We start from the raw sequence: 20,299 nt of genomic DNA, 5'->3' as shown, positions 1-20,299 counted from the left end.
CAGGTGACGACTGACTAAAAATGATCCCGACGATTGAACAAATACTTTTTATCCACTGAGCAACGACATGAGAAAATCTAAACAATTAAGCTCACATTGCAATTTTATCGTTTTACCGAAATTTAATCTCGACGAGAACCCAACTTGTCCAATAACAACGCCTTAACAAATAGTTTTTCTAACTTCACTCCATCATCTACAGGGAGCACCCACATAGCAATCTTTGCAATTACTAGCGCGAGTATAAATAAATCAAAGTTGATATGTTCATTAAAGGTTCGTGTTCACCTGTGAAGACATATGATCTCTGAGTCCGGGGTTGTTCCTCAGCATGGGGTTGTTCTCCATCATTTGCTGGAACATGGCTGGGTTAGAGGCCATCTGCTGCATCATGTTCTGCATCATTGGAGAACTCAGCATCTATACAATACAAAATTCATTTGTACCTACAAAAATATACGCGTTTGTATCAGCATCAATTCAGGTGAGTGAAAATCTTGACATAATAAATTCTTGGCCATTTATTTCTTTATGCTGGCAAGGATTGATCAATGCCAAGTTAAAAATGCACATGCGAACGCATGGCAATTTTCAATTGGAGCTGGTCATGCAAAACAGTTTATTTGTACGTATTTGAAAAACGCATACTTTACGTGTGCATCATTTTAGGTGACATCGGTAAAAATAGGATGTGGTAGATCGCAATAGTCTGTTCACTGGTATGTTCTATGCTTATTTTTCAGAACATCCGAGATTTCGTTTGAATGTTAGATTGTCAGTCGCTACCGTAACATGCGCAGTTTCTTTTTACGAGCAAGGATTGTTTTGTTAGTTTCCGCTTTCGTAGTATTAACTGGTCAGCAATTTGGTTCTCCTGAACTCGTTAACGTTTGGGAGATTTAATAAAAGTTTCGTAGTTCCCCAGCGAGCAATACTGTACTTAACCATCTTAATGCTCGAAAATTAAACGCACAACGAAGAACTGCAATTAGATGTATCTACCTGTTGCATTAACTCTGGATTGGACATCAACTGTTGGGCATAGCTCTGCATGCCAGGTGAATTTGAGAAGTCAGGACCTAGATCTCCGCCGAATAGACTGCCGAAGGATCCAGTTCCTCCCGATCCCAGACCAGATCCAGTGCCGCTTCCCGTAGAACCAGATCCTGCACCTAACACAAGCAAATCATGATGGAAGACAGAATACAAGCTATTCTTCAGACATCTTTCTATATACTGAGTATAGCCAGCAGATTTCCCGCGAACTTCCTCTAAAGAACCTGTTCAGAATCCTTATACACCCAAATAATAAAGCAGTGAAAAGGAGATTTATTGCCTGATCTCTTCCATGATCAATAGATCGTCGCAGCAAGTGAACTGCAGATCAGGTTCGCCCCACTGACATAAAACTTCCAGTCTCGTGTATAATAAACAAAAACGGTTATCAATTGATGGAGCACGTTGAAACGGCCGACGAAAGAAATTTCTACCACATTCAAAAACTCGAAAATCTAATGTTGGTGTAACTGAATTTATTCATAGCCTCAGGTTTTCGGAAAGCACTAAGAGTGTCAGGAAGTAAAAACTATCGTCGGAAGAATTGCTTTCGAAGGACTAGTGGGAGCTCTAGCCTATTGCAGCCTGCTTCAGTCGGGGAGGAGGTGTAACTAAAAAAACAATAGGAGCTTCAAAAGTCGTCATTAGAGGTTATTATATACCACTACAGTCACTAATAAAAAAGTGAATAAAAATTACACAATTTCCGCGCAGTTTTCTTTTTTTAAAAACAAGTAAATTAAAAAATATCACCCAGGGGTTAAATATTACAAGTTTAAAATATTTTATACAAAATTAGTACAATGTAGTGAGTAGTGGTTCCGTTTCAGTAGTGGTTCCGTTTTGTAAAAGTTAAAATAACTTCTGAAGCCACCAACGTTCCTCTCCAACGGCACAAAATTGAATTGTTCGAGCAGAGGCTGTTTTAACATGCGTTTAAACTGTGAGCGTGATTTGATAATCCGGACTCCACGCGGAAGTTTATTCCATTTTTTGGTGCTTTTTTGTAATGATCGACTGCTCGACCTTAGGAGAATTAGCTGTTCCGTTCTGCTGTTTTCTCTTACTCAGACATTACCACTTAGAAAAAAACTCACAGTTCCGTCTGATTTCACAGTGCCGTAATGAGATATCATTCTTAATTTTTGATACACTCATCTAGCTTATTAAAGTTCTGCAGGCAAAATGTCAGATTTTACTACGAGATCTCTAGATCTCTCAAACTTTTTTCTCACATAGCAAACTTAATTCCCCAATTGACTTCCCGATTAATTCGCAGCACTGCAGAAAAAAAATCATGTTGTGAAAAATTAGAGCACTGAAAAATAAAGGAGAAAGGACTAGGGATTTGAATAGCATCGATCGTGCTTTCAGAGGTAACTGATAACGTATAAGGTATATGGATCTAATAGATGTGGCCATATTTGATAGAACTTTGTTGAGTAATACGCGAAAGTTTAATTTAGAATCAAACATTAAAAAAATTTCATTTTCTTTCGAGACGAAAAGAAGTTCAGTTTTACCGGTAATAATGGTTAATTTGTTTTGCTGTAGATAATTATCTGCTTTCTCCAGTATTACAGAAACACATTTTTCCAGCTCGGAGACATTGTTTCTGCTTAAATGGAATCTTGTTTCATCAGCAAACTGAATTATGTCGAAGTTTCGTTGTACCTTTTCTCGAGAATTATTAATGTGGAGAAGAAAAACTAGTGGCCTTAAAACCGTTCCCTGTAGAACACCATGATTTGTTTCAGACCATTCTGAGTAAACATCATTTATCTTAACACACTGCTGTCTGTTTTCAAGAAATGAAGCAAACAAATTAACTACAATTTCTGAAAAAAGGTACGCTTCCATCTTGAATTAAATGTTGAATTAAATGCTTTAGCTAGATCAATAAAGAAGCAACTTAAAGTTTTAAGTTATCATAGTTTTCCTGTAATGCTTCGATAAATTGTAAAACAGCATCTGTAGAAGACTAGGTTTTCGAAATCGAAACTCTTTACCATTCAAAATTTTTCTTTTTGTATAAATTTGTTTACCTGATTGAGAATTATATGCTCAAAAGTTTTGTAAGCATTGCAATAATTGAGAGAGATCTAAAGTTCTCACAAATTTTTACCTCCCCTTTTTGTAGACCGGACTAATGAAAGCAAGTTTTAAAATTTCTGGGATAAAATAACTTTGCTTCTTGATTGCCCAAGCATTAAAGAAGCCTGGAACCCGAGATTTCTTGTTGTCGAGTGAATCAATGGCATCATAGAGTTCCCTTAGTGTGAATGTTCTGCGGCAAAACTCCCCTAACTTCTATTCGAAATATTTGGAGCGCTCACATTTTGTTCTTTTTACAAGCCTAATTTTTGACAACTTCTATTGAGACAATTTGCAATATCAAGTTCATTTTTTACATCTCTTTCACCATCGACTAGTTTGTCTATAACGAGACACCCCCTCCTTTCCTGGCCATTTTTTTTCTTGATGAAACTCCATTGTTCTTTACTTATTGGTAATTCATTGAAAAATTGTTCACAAAAAACTCGTTCTGGGCTGTTTTCCAACGCCTATTAACCAAATTTCTCTTATATTTGAAACTGGTACACGTTTGCTCCGATGGGTTCCTTTTCCAGATAATCTATCTCAAATCTATGTTATTCCGTGATTTCACCTCTCCGCTCTTTTGTTAGCCAAGACTTTTGAGCAATTTTTACTGGTTGAAAATTTTTTGTAAGTGGGGCGTGCAACAATAGAGTACTGAAAACGTTTAAAAACACATTATACACGCATTTTCCATCCTCACATTAATATAAGTTACTCAAATCCTGACTTGAAAGATCAAGACCAAAATTATTTGTATCGAACTTTCTTTTGTTTCTAATGATGCAACTTTGCTTCCTAATTTTTAGCTTCTATAAGCAAAATTGGTAGTTTACAAGACAATCAAGTGATCAATCGTGTTGGTTTTTCTGTGTTTGATAAAGTAAGTCCATAATTAGTTGCAAATTAAGTGGATCCTCTTTTGAAATAATTGAGATTATCGCCAAAAAGCAAAATTTCGTCAGTGATTGATTACGCCGAGGAAGTTTCTGATGTTAATTCGTCAATGAAACAGTTTCCAAAGTTTTTATTTCGACAAAAGGAAGCATTAATTAGGTCGTTTCGCTGTTTTGAAGATATGTTCCTGGGAATCCAGATGGCAACACCCCCACTCTTATTTACTCCTGTCTTTGATATCCTTGATTTTGAATAAAATTTGTGTTGAACTTAAAAAATTGTTTGGATAAAACTTTCATTCAACCAAGTTTCAGTTAGGATCACAATGTTATTTGAGCTAAATTTGTCAAAAATTCGGTGAAAAAAATATATTTGCTTTTCAAACCGCGTGCATTGAAGATGCAAATGTATAAATTTTTGCAATCCTTTACAACTATGTCAATCAGCAAGTCCAATTCACGAATGTGAGAAAAGGGACCCGGATTTAGATATCTCCACTTAGGAGTAAGCGCATATGAAGTGTAAAAAAAAACAATTTTACAAATATTCAAAAAACGAAAAAAGCGGAGCCTAATTTTCGCATTATAATGATCATGATTTTGGTTGTGTGACATTACCGAATATATACATTTTTCATTTGAAGTACTAAGCAAAAAAGCAAAAACTATTAGCTTAGAAATGCTCATTTTCTGCTGACAAGAAACATTAAGTCACAACCAAACCATTGATTAACAACACTGAATTCTTCGCAGTGCAATGTTGTCTTGTGATACAGTATTATGCTGCTGATAGTTCCAAATACTCTTGACAATTTTTTGTACTACAGCCAAATTTAAGTGAACACCATCATTAGATATTTCCGATGTTGTAATGTTGCATTTCGAATCCTCGATTTTTGTCCATTTAAATGTTCCATTTAACTCCAAAGCAAAATTTCCCAGTTGCTTAATGAACTCCTCAATTTCAATATTTGATTCACGCCCATAATGGCCATTTCTAACTTGTGGAATTTCAGGAAGTAGAATTCGGTGAGGTTTCAACTTTTTAATTGCTTTTGTAACAGTTTCACACAATTGACAAGCTGCAGCCACCCCAAAACACCCTTATCAATACTATTATGACCAGCATGAAAAATGAATGATTTGCATTTTGCTCCTGACGAACACTGTTGGGCTGTTTGTCCCAAATCAATAATTGTTGCGAGGGATAAGAATGAATCCCAATATACGAAATATCAGATTGCCGTATTGTTTTGAATGTGCCGTCTGAAATTATAAGATGGTTAGTGTTTCTGTAAACAAGTTTTGGGAAAAAATTTTAGTTCCGACGGCTCAAAAAAATAGTCGAATTTTGAATATTGTGATCCATTAAGTTTTCCAATAGCGAACTGTTCTCGTCCCGTAAATATTCGACTCCCGATGGAATTGCTCAATCATTCGACAATGGTAAGCGTTCGTATTATCTTTCAATTACATCTGCTGCTTTTGTTTTTCAAAAACGTGGTTTTGTTCTGAGATCGTTTGAGCTTGTTTGTCGTTTAATTGATTCTGTTCTCGTACGATTTCGTTTTTTTTGCTTGAACTGTTTTCGCACGTCCTCGATGGTGTTTGTAAGTCTTGAAAACTCATTACTCCAGTTTCAGTCTCCTGAGGCATTTTTAATCAAAGCTTCGGTTGGATTTCGATTTACGCAGCAAATTGCATTTACCAACTGTTATTGGACAGCTTTTCATGAAACTTTTATTTGACTTTTAGCAGTCAACTGCCTCTATTTGAGTTCAGCTGCAGACAATAGTGAATGAGAGAGAGAAAAAATTAGATCACGGAAAACGGGAAAGTAAAGGTCACTCAAAAAGTAAAAACGGTCAAGCGAAAAGCGAAAATTTTGCATTAAGAAGACCAACACGTGTACAATAATTGTTTCAAACTTCGTTCGAGGGCAATTAAAAAGTATATCTTCAATGCATTCACATCAACTCAATATCCCCGTTGCCAACAACATAGGTTACGCCAAAAACTCTCAATCGCAGAGCAACCTGTCAAAAAAAATTGACGTTTAATCTAGTAAGCTGAAAGTCTCCAAGAGAACTTAATGCCCTCCGTGAGGTTCATCCCGTTTTGAAAATCGGTGAAGCAAAAAATCGCATTAAAAAGACCACCGGACTAACATAATTGTCAAACTTTGCTTGAGAGCAATTTCTCCCCCTAGTTGGAAAAATCAATTATGATTCAAGAATGATAGTAATTTTACACCGTTCTGACGTTATAAATGATGTAGAATCTTCTAATCTCTCACAAGGTTATTGAAACCGCTGTCAGTGTGAAAACAAACATGCTTTAGTTCGTTTACAAATGCAATTGACAATAAATTTTGTTCCCAGAGAGAAGAATCAGCTCCCTAAGTAAGCAAAGGCCACTCGGAATAAAAGTATTTCATGACCACAATACCAATAAGATCACAATGAGCACTTAATCACTGTGAACTTAGCATTGTTCAACTTGATAGAGTACAATTTGCTGAAGGATGCGCAAAAACATGGTTTCTCCTGCAGCAGGGGACGGGGAAAAGATCAGCAGGCCCAAGGTGCAAAAAAACTATACATAGCCGGCAGATTGCCGGAAAATAGCCGCGATAGACGTTTGGGGCCTTCCATGAATTGAAACAACAAAAGAGATTAGATAGACAGATCAACCACCAGTCCTTTAATAGACCACTAGACTTTTTGGGTAAGCTTTGGACTGTCATTTTTATGAGACACAAGCTCTATAGGGAGAAAGCCCTAATAGGGCTTTTTAAAATTAGGATCTTTTCCGTTTGCGCCCCCTCAGCTTAGTGGGCGCATATTATTTGCACCCCTGATGCACGTGCAATATTTTTTACATAATGACTTCCTATGTAATGTCACGTTCTCTGTAACTGGGGGGCGCATAACGTACTGGGGGCACAAACGGAGAAGATCCCAAAATTAATATTCGTAATCAAAAACTCAAGACTCTAAGAATTAGGGCATAAATGTTTGGCACTACTTAGATGCACACTATTGACCTTTATCAAGTAAATGTTCTTAAAAATTAAAGTTCCGTAAGTTAGTTCAGAAGTCAATTTTTTGAGTAAGGTAAGTCATTGAAAAAGTGAATACCAAGAAGTCAGGGTAAGACGAAACAAAAATCTGTTAGACGAAGTAAAAAAACATAGCAGGACAAGTCCTGAAATACAATTCAAAGAATTGAATTAATACCTGAAAAAACTCTACCTGACCAGCAGATCAATTGAACAAAGCCAGCCAAAACACAAACAAAATCATCTCAAAAAAATGAAAACTAAAACAAACAAACTAAACAAAAATATACTCATTACTAAAACTCTTGAAGCTCTTTTCCCTTAGGCAAAATTTCATCCCTTTAAAAATACAAGTTTCAAAAGTATGTTCCAGACCATTTTTTGTTTTTGAAATCGGTCCATTATTATATCTGCATGACCTGAAAAAATTCATTGGCCCTTGAAGATCGATTAACTCAAAAAAGACCGAAAAATATAAAAAATGAAATTAATTGCAAAATTTATTAAAATTTTGCTGAAAATTGTGATATTAATATCTTGAGAATCATTTCTGTGTCTCTAGAGGCTATCCATTAACCCAATTCCAAGCATTAAAAAGTTCATTGGCTCAAAGATCGATAGGCAATAATTTTTAGAAAAAATCTCAAAATTCAAAAAATAGAAATTCGTTCTATTAAAATGTTGCAAAACCGTTAAATTGCCCCCTAGCAGCTATCTAATAACATATTATAAAACCCTGGATGAGGTTAGCTGGCTACTGAGGCAAGAAAAACTGAATATAAGACAAACGTTTTGAAAAAACTTGAAAAAAATTGCTTCAAAAAATCAAAAAATTTCTAAAAAGCTAAATTGTTGATAACAAATCCATTGAAACAAACAACCATGCAGCAACTTTTTTATCAGACCGTGGAATAGGTTTTCTGACACTTGAGAATGGACAAATATCAAAAATTGTCAAAAACTTTAAGAAACCTTGAAAAAATTTGCAAAAATTATATTAAAAAATGCCAAATTTCGAGACATTAAAATGTTGAAAACCGATCCATTATTTCCATTATTACTAGAAACCATGCAGTGCTCTATTCTCAAATCACAAAGGACATTTCCTGGCTCCTGAAGCTGGAAAAACTAAAAAATGACAAAAATTTTCAAAAAAAAAACTTGAAAAAAATTGACAAAAATTAGTATCATTTAGCATGTTTGTATTTGTAGTACCAAAACATATAGCTCAAAAAATGCTCATAAAAAGTTATTTTGTCTCGCAAAAGGCCTTCATGATTTTTTCAAAAACTTCAACGTAAGACTAAAACAAAAAAATTAAAAAAAATCACAAAAAAAACATAAAAAATTGCAACATTTTGAGCCCAAAAACTCCTAAAAATGACCTTATAACCTTTAATTAAGGCCATCCCAGCAACTGCACCACTCTAAGCACTTGAAGGACTACTGAAGCTCACTTTGGACCTCTAATGAAACTTAATGCCCGCTGGGCTTTACCTGTTTATCCCGTTTTGAAAGATCAAAGTCCATGACAGCGCCCCAATACAATTCAAATTGTTTGAATTGTAAAACATAGCAGGACAAGTCCTGACGTACAATTCAAAGAATTTTCATTGGCTTAACAAACAACTAGACCTAGAACGGACAATGAGTGAATTGGGAAAACCATTTCTAAAAAAATCAGAGGAAAAAAACAAAAAAAAAACAGAAAATCAATGTCAAAATGCTGCTTGGGAGAACAAAAACCACAAGTGAGATATGTAATTTTGATTCTAACAAAAAACTAGGTCCAGAATGAGCTGTGAATGGATTGGGAAAACTATTTAGAAAAAAATCCGATCCGAAAAATCGAAAAAACAGTAAAAATCAGAGTGAAATTGCCGCATGTGAACAAAAAACCACTACCGAGAAACCGAATTTTTGTTCAAACACCGTTTTCTCACTCTACTTTAAAATTAGAGCAAAAAAATTCACACCGCAAAACGACTCGCTTTTTCGCTCCATTTCCTGTTTCGGCGTGACCAAAATCACCACTCCAATTTGACTTCAAAAATCATGAAAATGTGTGAACAGATCTTAAAAAAAAAAAAAGACAGCGCCCCAATACAATTCAAATTCTTTGAATTGTAAAAAAAAATTAGGAGCGCTATAATAGCCGCCTGGAATTGAGGACGCGGCTATTAATAATTCAAATACTGGAGAAAGCGAAACAACCGATTAACGCAGGGTTAACAACGCGCTAAAAATACGAATCGTTCTCAAACGATTATGCGAGTTTTTCTTCAGTTGCAGCCTTATCGAGATAGGGAGGAGTGAGCAATCTTTCAGTATAGGCTGCTGCAATAACTAATTCAAGGCATCATGAATAACTCAAAAATGTTTAGCTGCTTTGGTCTCGCTTATTTTGCTTATAAGTAGTGAATTGACCGCAATTAACGTACTCAAGGAGTCTAGCGCTTCAAGATCAAAGTGGAAATATTTTAGATTGCGAAGCAGCAACAGGACCAAAATGGTTGCAACTTTTTTGCAAGCAATTAGCCGACTTAGACATTTCAGACATCATTAGTACCTGTTCCTGATCTGCTCCCAGTTGAGTTAGTGTTTGTAGATCCTGTACTCCCAGTCCCGCCTCCCCCTCCACCACCAGACCATGGATTGGGTAGTGGTTCGTTGTTCTCGCGACCCTGTTGGCTGTTTATGGAATTTGTGTCATTGCCAGCTAATGCGGCAAAAGGGTTCCCACCTCCGAACTGTTCCTGTGCTGCATTAAGCATCGGCTCCTAAACAATAATTACTGAACAATTTTTTTCCAGTTGTGCTTGAATTGCAGTCAGTTTCGTGATCTAAGGCGAAAAGAGCTTAATACTCCGCAATTGGTTAAAGTTACTAAAAAACATAACCGACTAACGTCGCGCGAATTGCTCTCAAACGACCGGCTGGCTTCCTCAGTAGCTAGCCACGGTTTAGTGAGGCAAGCTTTAACTTATTGAAGAGGCGTGGGGTGAGCGCGGGGACGGTGGTAGGTTTTTCGGGCGGGGGTGGGGGGGGGGTAAATTTAGAGGTGGCTGATGTGTGTGTGTGTGTGTGTGTGTGTGTGTGTGTGTGTGTGGTGTGTGGTGTGTGAGGGTGTGGGGGGGGGGGGGGGGTCAACCTCTAAGAACCGCCTTTCACACCATAAGTATAAGTCCCTAAAACAGTTTCTGTGAATCGCATTTCTGTGAATGAGCATTTAATACCCACTGGGCGCAACCTGTTTACCCCGTTTTTGAGGACGAACAGTCAAATGGGTCAGACGAAAAATTGTTCAAGCAAAAAATCGCATTAAAAAACCGACAGGACTAATACAATTGCTAGAAGCTTCGTTTGGGATCAACTAATTACTAGATTGTGACTTAAGCCGCCTTAATAGAGCATTCACGTAAAATTGTCCATAAATTATGTCCCTGAAACGAACTGTCCTTTACTACTATTCATCTATGTTGCGAAAAAAAAAACATTAAACCGATACTCTTGAAAATTAAACAAACCAGACTATTGTTCTTCGATAATTGTTCTTATGTATTTTTTTTAAAAAAAATTTACTTGCCTGTCTCGATATCGAGACAGTGTCTAGATATCGACCTTTCTCAATTGTAAAGTTAAAAAAGCTTACAGACAATGATCAAAGCTGATTATAACAACCAAACGAATTTTCCGGTTTTGTTTCTTTAAGGATTGTAAGTAGAAAAAGATAATACGCAATGAATTGCAACAGTGCAAGTCAACTATTTCAATTAGAGTTTATGCAATCTCAATTTAAAAAGAGTGCGGATGTAATTTTCTTTAGAAAAATGAGTCAACTGTAATCAAGAAAGTTATCCCACAAAAAAACATTAAATCTCATACCGAAAAGAATAACAAATGACCTCACCCACGAAGTCAGCTCGGAGCGGTAAAAGTCACCATAGAAAATCACCCTTGCTTAAAAAGATGCAACAAGAAGAGAATGAAGTAAAAACATATAGCAGGACAAGTCCTAAAATACGATCGAAAGAATTGAATGGAGAACTACTGCATCTGACCCGCAGATCAATTGGAAAATGCCTGCCAAAAAGGCAAACAGTCCCAATATTGGAGAATTGAAAAGAAAACATTCGAACCAGAAAAACAAAGATATATTCATTGCTATAACCCTTGCTATAAATTTGAGAAACACTCAAACAAATTTGACAAAAAAAGAATCATTGCTTTACACCCTAAAGGTCAAATTTGATCAACTTAAATATACCCATTAACCCATCCACAAGCCTTGAAAAGGGGCTGATCAGCCATTAAAGATAGAAAAACGAGAAATATGCCAAATACTTTTTTAAAAAATTTGAAAATCGCAAACTTTTTCAAAGTTTCACAATTTCGCAAAATTAATATGTTCAAAATTTTTCCTGCATCTCGAATCCTTCCAGTTATCCATCTACAAGAAATTTTAAAATTTGAAAAAAAGAATGGACACTTCATGATCATGAAGTGTTCATTCATTTTTTCAAATTTTAAAATTTCTTGTAGATGGATAACTGGAAAGATTCGAGAGGCAGGAAAAATGATTTTGAACATATTAATTTTGCAAAATTGTGAAACTTTGAAAAAAGTTGGCGATTTTCAATTTTTTTTAAAAAGTATTTGGCATATTTCTCGTTTTTCAGAAATTTACAAAAATTTGATTATTTAATTAAAATTTTATTAAAACTTGGCTAAAATTCGTGATAATATTTTCAGAACCACTTCATTGTCTTCACAAACTATTCAAAAACCCAATCTTAAGCCTAAGAAAAATTTTACTGGCCTATGAAGATCGCTAAACTCGGAACATGATAATTTTCAGATAATTTGACAAAAAATTTTTGATCTTAAACGTTGAAAACTATTCCATTACCATTAGAAACTATGCAGTAACCTATTATTAAACCGAAGAGGAGGTTTCCTCTCACCTTGAGCTCGAGAAACACAAAGACAAAAAATCTCAAAAACGTTTTTTTTTCAAAAAAATTGAAAACCATTCCATTCCCACTGGAAAACACAGTAGTAGCCAATTAATGAGCGCTAGAGGAGGTTCCCTGGCCCCTGGTAAAAACCCAAAAATGACAAAAAAAATTCAGAACTTGAAAATTGCAATACAAATTTGTGTTTGTTTGTAGTACCAAAAAACATAGCTCACAAAATGACAATAAAAAGTAAGTAATCATGTCTTGCAAATGGCCTTTATCAACTTTTAGAAACGTCTTTTTATGACTGTTGAAACAAAAAACTCTAAAATGGCAAAAAGTGAAAACATTTGGGCTCAAAACTCCAAAAAATGACCTTTTAACCTTGAATTACGGCCTTCCCAGTAGCTTAACTACTCTACGCACTTAAAGGACCACTAAAGCCAGCTGCGGGCTTCTAATGAACTTTACCAGTTTATCTCGTTTTGAAAGCTCAAAGTCATAGAAAAAGGTGTGAAAACATCTTACAAAAAAGACAGAGCACCAATACAATCCAATTCTTGGATTGTAAAAAACAGCACATGTCACGAAATACGATCTAAAAAAACTGAACTAATTAAAGATCTCAACATCACAAATTTTCCTGCACTGGTACTAAACAAAGCATATGATCCTAATCGCGCAAGAATTTAAGAAACAAAAAACATTTACTTTTGCTAAAACTAGTGTCGAAAAATTCAACAATAATAACAACACCTTATATAATTGTTGACATGTCCTATTACTAAAAAGGGGTATACCATACAACCTTACTGGAATTATTGAGAGAAAGCTAAAAAAAAACTGGCAAAAACGGGAATTTGGCAAAAACAGAACATTTGAAAATTAGTTCCCTGAGAGTAAAAAAAGCCAGCTGGGGATTAGGGATGCAAGCATTGGTGGGTAGTGTTAACAGGAGTGAGAGGATTGAGCAATGGGGGGGGGGGGTCAAGCGATGGGGGGTAGGGTTGTGCAGGAGCTGGACGAAAGGTGGTCGAAATCGCCAGTTTGGAGGAGGGTGGACGGGGTGTCGGTGGGGGGGGGGGGGGGGGGGGGGGGGGGGGACTGAGGTGATTTAAACTTTCAAGACCAAGAACCGCGTTCTTATAGCCTGAAATTGTCTCCTCAAAACACTAACTGCTAATGCCATTTTTGAGGACGATAAATTCAATGGGTCAGACGAAAAATCGGTCAAGCGAAAAATCGCATGAAAAAAGACCACAGGACTAATATAAATGCTAAAAACTTCGTTTGAGAGCAATTAAATAGAAAATAAAATCTTTCACCACATCATACCATACATAATTGTCAACAAATATCTTTTAATTCCATTAGCTGAAAAAAGGACAGAAAACACTTCAAAAACAATTGGCATCTAAGTCTACCTATCTGTAAATCTTTCTATCTAATTTTTTGAACAAGCAGTGTCAAAGTCAAAACATACCCGGCAGATTGCCGGAAAATAGCCGCCGTTGATTCCAATAAGCATGATTGGGATTGAAAGAATAGCTATTGAAAAAAAAAGATTTTTGTACAAAAACATTTTTTAAGTCCGATTTATTTTGATGGCATTTCGTAGTTGAACATACTTCTGTATCCCAGAGAGAGGCTACAGGAGCTAATATCAACACCACTAAGCATTAGAGATGGTAACTAAGACTTATAGGAACGACGTTCAAATAGCGGGCATCTAAAATTGGGCTTTATGGGTTTATCCCGTTTCTACTTCTGACTTCAATTTTTTATACTGACTCTGTTCATTTTGAATTGCTTTGCTGAGCAACTGATGTTCAAAATCACTTTTAGCAGAATGAAAGAAGAGAGAAACTAGCCTAGAGAAGTCAAAAAGATATCACGCAAAATGTTGAAAAAGCGGCAAAATGAGGTAAAGCGAAACATTTTTTTATTCGACGAAGTAAAAAAAGATAGGAGCGCTATAATAGCCGGCTGAGAAGATGAGGGCGTCTATTAAAAACATTGCTATGAAACCCAGCCAGCAATTATAATCACAAATTCCTCTTTAGCGACCAATTAAGTGTGTCAAAAAAGGTATTAACTGAGAAGACAAGAAACGAACATCTAATAAAGTCAAAGTCACAAATCCGCAACGTAGGTAGTTTACCTTTATTGAGATTCATTTCATAATCACTAGCAACCTCGCTTTAATGAGACTAATCGAGAAGCCAACGAAATGAACAAAACATGCAAAACTCACAAAATCTCTAAAATTTCATGAAACCAAAAATTATTTTAGTTATAGAAACCATAAGCAATGAACTGAGACAAATTCAATATACTTTTGCCTTATGACGAGCAACAGATGAGTCTTTGTCATTACAAGACTACGTGAGAAATCAACAGAAGCAAAGGTACATTCGAAAAATAAAAAATTCAACATTTTACAATAGAAATAAGTGCCAAAATCAGCAAATTATAAGCTGCCGATTAAAGGGTTCAAGCAATTAATATTAAGCGCAATTAATACACAGTAAAAAAGCTCAGTCAAAATCCGAAAATTTGTTAAAACGCCAATATCACACTCCACCTTAAAGGTAATTCGAAAAAAGTACTTTTCTCTATGCCGTACTCCAGCGTAACTGAAATCACCACTCTTATTTGACTTCTCATTGGCGTGAAAAAGACAAAAAACGTGAACAGATCTTAAGCCAGCGCAGGAATACAATCCAAATCGTTCGGATTGTAAACATCAAAGAAAGACGAAATCTATTAACAATCAGCTTTCCGCCCATAAAAAAACTAAAAATGATTCTATTAAGCCCAATCAGAGAGTGAACGAAAACTTTCATTAATGAGATTAAATGATAAAATACGGGCAAAAAAATTCAACAATTTATTACTACAGTTGGTATCAAAGTCTTAAAGAGCATTAGCTGCCCTTTTAAGGGTCCGAAAAACTGGAAATAGGCGCAATTAGAACACACGTAAAATTTTCGTAGCACTGAAGGAAAAAACACTGAAAGTAAAAGTCAAATTGTCGCTCGTAAAAATTCAGAGAAAAAGCGTCAACAGATCTTATAAAAAACAGACTGCGACCCAAAACAATCCAAATCCTTTGTATTGAAAACATGGCCGGCAAAGTGTCAGAATAGCTACGAAAGAAGAGATTTGCGTGCCGTATAATAGAGATAGAAACAGATACAGATCCAAATTAAAAAAAAAATTGCCGCCGCTCAAAAAGCTACGTAAAAAAATTCAGCGATAAATTAACAAAGCTTGCTAACATTCATTCCGCAGAATCCTTTTATTAGGGACCTTTACTGCACCTATAAGTAACATTGACCTTATGAAGTATCTAAATCAAATAAAACTTAAGTTCAAAATTCATTTTATTGAGTGCGGTAAGTCACGTATGATCAAAATCTAATCACGCAAAAGATCTTAAAACCTTGGCTAGAGAGAGAATGAGAAATGACGTCACGCGCTCAAACGCCGTTAGTGAGAGGAAGAAGTAATTCAGAAAAATTGACTTTTCAGCTTTGCTGTGTGAACAAATGTAGAACGAAAAGGAGCGTCAGACGACGAAACAAAAAAAAACAAGAGCACCGCAACATAGCTCCGCTCAGGTTACAACTTCGCAGCTATAACAAAATGAAAAAAGAAATCTCAGCTATCGCATGTTATTTATCAGAGATCAAACACGAAAATTGTTGAACCAAATCAAACTTTAGGCAAACAGAATTTAAAGGACAACGCCAAAGCATATGACAAAAGAATGATTGACCAAATCCGCTAGTTGAGTCATCAAAACTTCATCAATTAAACATAACCGACTTAACATCTCGTACAACTGTGAAAGCTCTAATCAATTGCAGCCTGCTTCAGTCCGGGGGGGGGGGGAGGGGGCTAAATGGGACTAAGAAGTTCAATAGTGGGCTTCAAATAACCACATTAGAGGTTAATATATACCACTATTAAGATTTAAAGCGAAAAATGGCACCGGTTTCGGCGCAATTTTCATTTGACTTTTGGTATTAAATTGCCGCCAAATGAGCTCAGCTGCTTGAAAGTGTGATCGAGAGGGAGTTTTAGATCACGCAAAACGCAAGAAGTCACGGGCTTAAAAGTCCCTCGAAAATTCAAAACGGTCAAGCGAAAATTTTTCATAAAGACACGTTTACGATAATTGCTTCTCTACGAGAGCAATTAAAAATTTAACTCCTCGCAATTCTCAAAACGTATTATTAAAAATTTCAACAGCCAATGAACTTTTCTTTCAAAATCTATTCCGCGAAGCCTAATTGTTGTGATAAACTTATTAAATAGTTTAAGATGAGTTATGACCAAACCGGCAATGACGTCAATGGACAACCACCTGTTCTCCGGTACATGGATTGCACCCCCATGATGAAGGCAAGCGCAAGCAAAAGAGTTTGCTCGGAATTGAGTCCGCTTGAAGAAAGCTCGATGGAAGAAGTCATTCAAAGCGCACTTGCAGCTCAAATGCCAAGTATTATTGCAGGCATTCAAGCAGAAGTTCGGAATTCGGTATCAGCAGCCATCAACGATGCAATTGCCAAGTTGAAAGATGAGTTCGCTCAAATATTAACTTTGCAAGAAGAAAGATGTAACTTGAAGTCACTATCCGAAGCCGAGCTACTGGAAAGTTACAACAGGCGTGATAACATCAAGGTTATTGGACTGCCTGAGGTTATCAAGGATGATGGAAAACCAGAAGCGTACGCGGAGACTATCAAGGAAATTGTTAAACTTGCGAACAAAATAGAAGTTAACGTTGATGAGCAGGAAATTTCAATTGCACACAGGCTACCAAGTGCACAGAGAGGCAAGCGACCAATAATTGTCCGCTTCAACAGGCGAGTTTCAAAAATTGAGATGCTGAAGAAGAAGAAAAGTTTGGAGAATCTCGTCGGATACGCCAATGTTAAAGTGTTTGAAGATATTAGTCGTCCCCGTTTAGCTTTTTTAACCTAATGAATCGCGATAATCGTATTGCAATGGATTGGACCCGAGAAAGTAACATATTTTACCAATACAAGAATGAAAGATCTATTCAGAAGATAACGGGACTATATGAAGGTGGTGATGAACTAGGCTACCAATTGCAAGATGTTAAAAATTGTTTTTATTCTCAGCGGCATTTCTCCGGCAGAGAACTGCACGGAGCAGGAACCTAAATCAGTTGTATCTTCATGTGATAGGTCCTATTTACCAATTTCCATACTAACTGTTAATGTTCGTTCTTTAAAAGAACCCTTAAGCGATTTGGAAGCACTTGTTCATAGTCTTGAGTCTCCACCAAATGTTATATGTCTCACTGAAACTTGGTTGACTGAAATTGATGACATCGATTCCTTATTAGTTCCAGGCTATAATAATTATGCAATTAAGAATAGGAACACGCATGGCGGAGTTGTAATGATTCAAATTAAGGATCCAATATCCTTGTTAGAAACACATTCAACAGATATAGATGAGACTCTTTTGGTCTCTCTTCAATACAAAAAACACGTATTTAAATTGGCTACTCTCTACAATCCACCAAGAACAAATAAATTAAAATTCGTCGAAAAACTGGATAACTTTTTGAATGATTGAACTTCCATAAATTCTCCTACCGTTATAACTGGAGATTTTAACATCGACACTCATGTAAAGAATCAATTACATTCAAATTATCTTTGCACGATATCTGCTAATGATTTTGAGATTGCTAATCTTGAAACTACCAGGGAAACTTCTACCTCCGCAACTTGTCTAGATCATTTTATATATCAAAATTTTGCCAGCCCTGAATTTAGTGTACTAACTCATGAATACTTTTCAGATCATTATCCCATCCTAATGAAGTGGCCAATTAATGTTGTTACTGAACAAAACTATTTGCCATTTAGAGAAGATTTATAAAAGATCAAGAAAAACGGTCGAATTATTTAACTGACTTAGACTGGAACCTACGGAATCGATGTCTCTTTTTCGAATCTGATAGTACCAATGAGTTGTTCAACAAATTCAACAGCCTTTTCCTGGAAATCACTAACAAGTATGAGAAAAAATCGAAGGTACAGAAATGGTTTACAAACACCCTTAAAAATTTGCGCTTCAAAAAAAACAAAGCACATCAAAGTATGAAATAAAATCCGCATAAAAATGAAGCCGCAGAAAAATTCAAATTACTACACGACAAGTTTTAAAAAAGTGCTAAAAAAGCTAAAAAAGATTTTTATGCACAAAAATTCGAATCATGTATTGGAGACTCAAGGCAAACATATAAGTTACTCAATGATATTAAAGGAACAACTCGAAAAAGTTCACAAGTCCCTGCGTTGAATACATGCAATGCACGTTGCACTGATCCAAGCAGCGCTGATATTGCTGAGGAATTTAGCACAATCTTCACCAGTGTTGGTCCGAAGCTGAAATTTAACATTAAACATGTTCCTTTAACTAAGATCGACGAAGTTAATCACTCAATGTATCTAAAGCCGATAACCTGTGACAAGGTTAGAGAAATCATTGATAATCTAGATAAAAAATTCTCATCTGGTGATGATGGTATCTCAAATGTCATAGTCAAGTTATCATCAAATGTTACGATTCCATACCTAACCCCGATAATCAATAACTCTTTTCAAGAAGGAATATTTCCCCGATGATCTGAAAAAGGCCAAAGTCATTCCTCTTCACAAGGATGGATCGAAACTAGATGAAAATAACTACAGACCAATTTCTCTACTAATTGTATGGAGTAAAATTATAGAACGTGCTTTGTTCATTCGCATATATGCTTACATGGAGTATCATAATTTGCTTTTCAATAGGCGATTTGGGTTTCGTACCAAACACAGCACAATTGACGCTCTAGTTGAATTAGTTGAAAAAAAATTGAACTGCCGAAATGTAAAAGCTATCAGTTTCTATCTTGATCTTAAAAAAGCATTTGATACCATTGAGCATGATATCTTATTGAAAAAGATCAAAAATACTGGCATCAGGGGCCCAGCTCTAAATTGGGTAACAACATACTTAAAAGGGAGACAACAGCGGGTTATTGTAAATGGAGCTTGTTCCTCGTGGAATTCTATAGTTTGTGGGGTTCCACAAGGCTCAATTCTGGGTCCGTTATTGTTCCTCATTTATATCAATGATCTGCCATTAGTTTGCAAATCTCTTGATGTTATATTGTTTGCGGATGATACAAACCTCACCGCAATCAACAAAGACGATAATTCAGTGCAAGAAGATCTGCAAAACATCAATAATTGGTTGATTGCTAATAAGTTAATACTAAATATGGATAAAACAGTACAAATGAAAATAAGGAATAAAAATAGTGCTTCCAAATCAGTGTTTAAGTTTGATGATGTTTTTTATTGAAGTTCGTAATCACTGAAGTATCTCGGAATCTATGTAGATAGTAAATTAAGTTTTCAATCACATATAGAATACATTAAGAAAAGACTCTCAAAACAGTGTGGTATTATATGTAAGCTGCGTCACTACGTACCCCGTAAACAGCTAATTGATTACTATGGAAGCTATGTTGACCCAATAATTCAATACGGTATTTTGGTATATGGATGTTGCAGTTACTCGTCGCTTCTACCTATCTACATTCTGCAGAAAAAACTTTAAAATTCATTTAATTCAGGAAAAGGTCAGATAGTTCTAGGGACATTTTCATCTCTAATAAATTACTAACAGTATTCGAGTTCCATGTTTATGAGCTGCTGAAATTTGTCCTAAAATCATTGAAAAAGATGCATAGCGAAACTTATCTAAATGAACTCTTTGAGTATGAGCATAGTACCAGAAACACCAGAAGATCTACCAAAAACTACCTAAAGATACCCTCCTTTAAAACGCAGTTTGAGCGCTCCTCAATTTCATATCGTTGTGCAAAGCTATTTAACACACTAAGAAAGAATGAAGTTTTAGCACCAAACATTGAAACCGTAAATTGGCAAAAAATATCGCTATTTTATCATAAATTTGAAGAAAGTTATTTGCTAAACAATGAGGAGCTCGTATCCCATGTTTTTAAATAGTTTATTCCGTACCCACCCTCAAAACATTTCTTTTAAAAAAAATTTTTCCCTTTTTCTTTTCCACAAACTCTTGTCAAAAATTGTTTGAGGCCTCAAAAATGGTATTATTTTTGCAAAATAACGAAGTCTACACATAGAAAATCGACAATGAAAATCGAATTGCAG

General features: G+C 35.7%; 1 protein-coding gene across 1 annotated transcript in view; it reads right to left on the bottom strand.

The window, feature by feature from the left end:
- Nucleotides 1-255: 255 nt before the first annotated feature.
- The window catches only part of LOC142346074 (ubiquilin-2-like), a 59,796-nt gene continuing 39,752 nt past the window's right edge, over nucleotides 256-20,299 (bottom strand). The window contains exons 6-8 of the mRNA XM_075398573.1: nucleotides 9,680-9,890; nucleotides 1,003-1,172; nucleotides 256-420 (exon numbers count right to left, since the gene is read on the bottom strand). Coding sequence (XP_075254688.1) covers nucleotides 271-420; nucleotides 1,003-1,172; nucleotides 9,680-9,890 — 531 coding nt within the window. The 3' untranslated portion in view covers nucleotides 256-270. The remainder of the gene's footprint in view (nucleotides 421-1,002; nucleotides 1,173-9,679; nucleotides 9,891-20,299) is intronic.

Source organism: Convolutriloba macropyga, chromosome 9 (genome assembly GCF_964194025.1).
Source record: "Convolutriloba macropyga chromosome 9, txConMacr16.3, whole genome shotgun sequence".
NCBI classification, from domain to species: domain Eukaryota; kingdom Metazoa; phylum Xenacoelomorpha; order Acoela; family Convolutidae; genus Convolutriloba; species Convolutriloba macropyga.
This window is presented reverse-complemented; position numbering and strand designations above follow the sequence as displayed.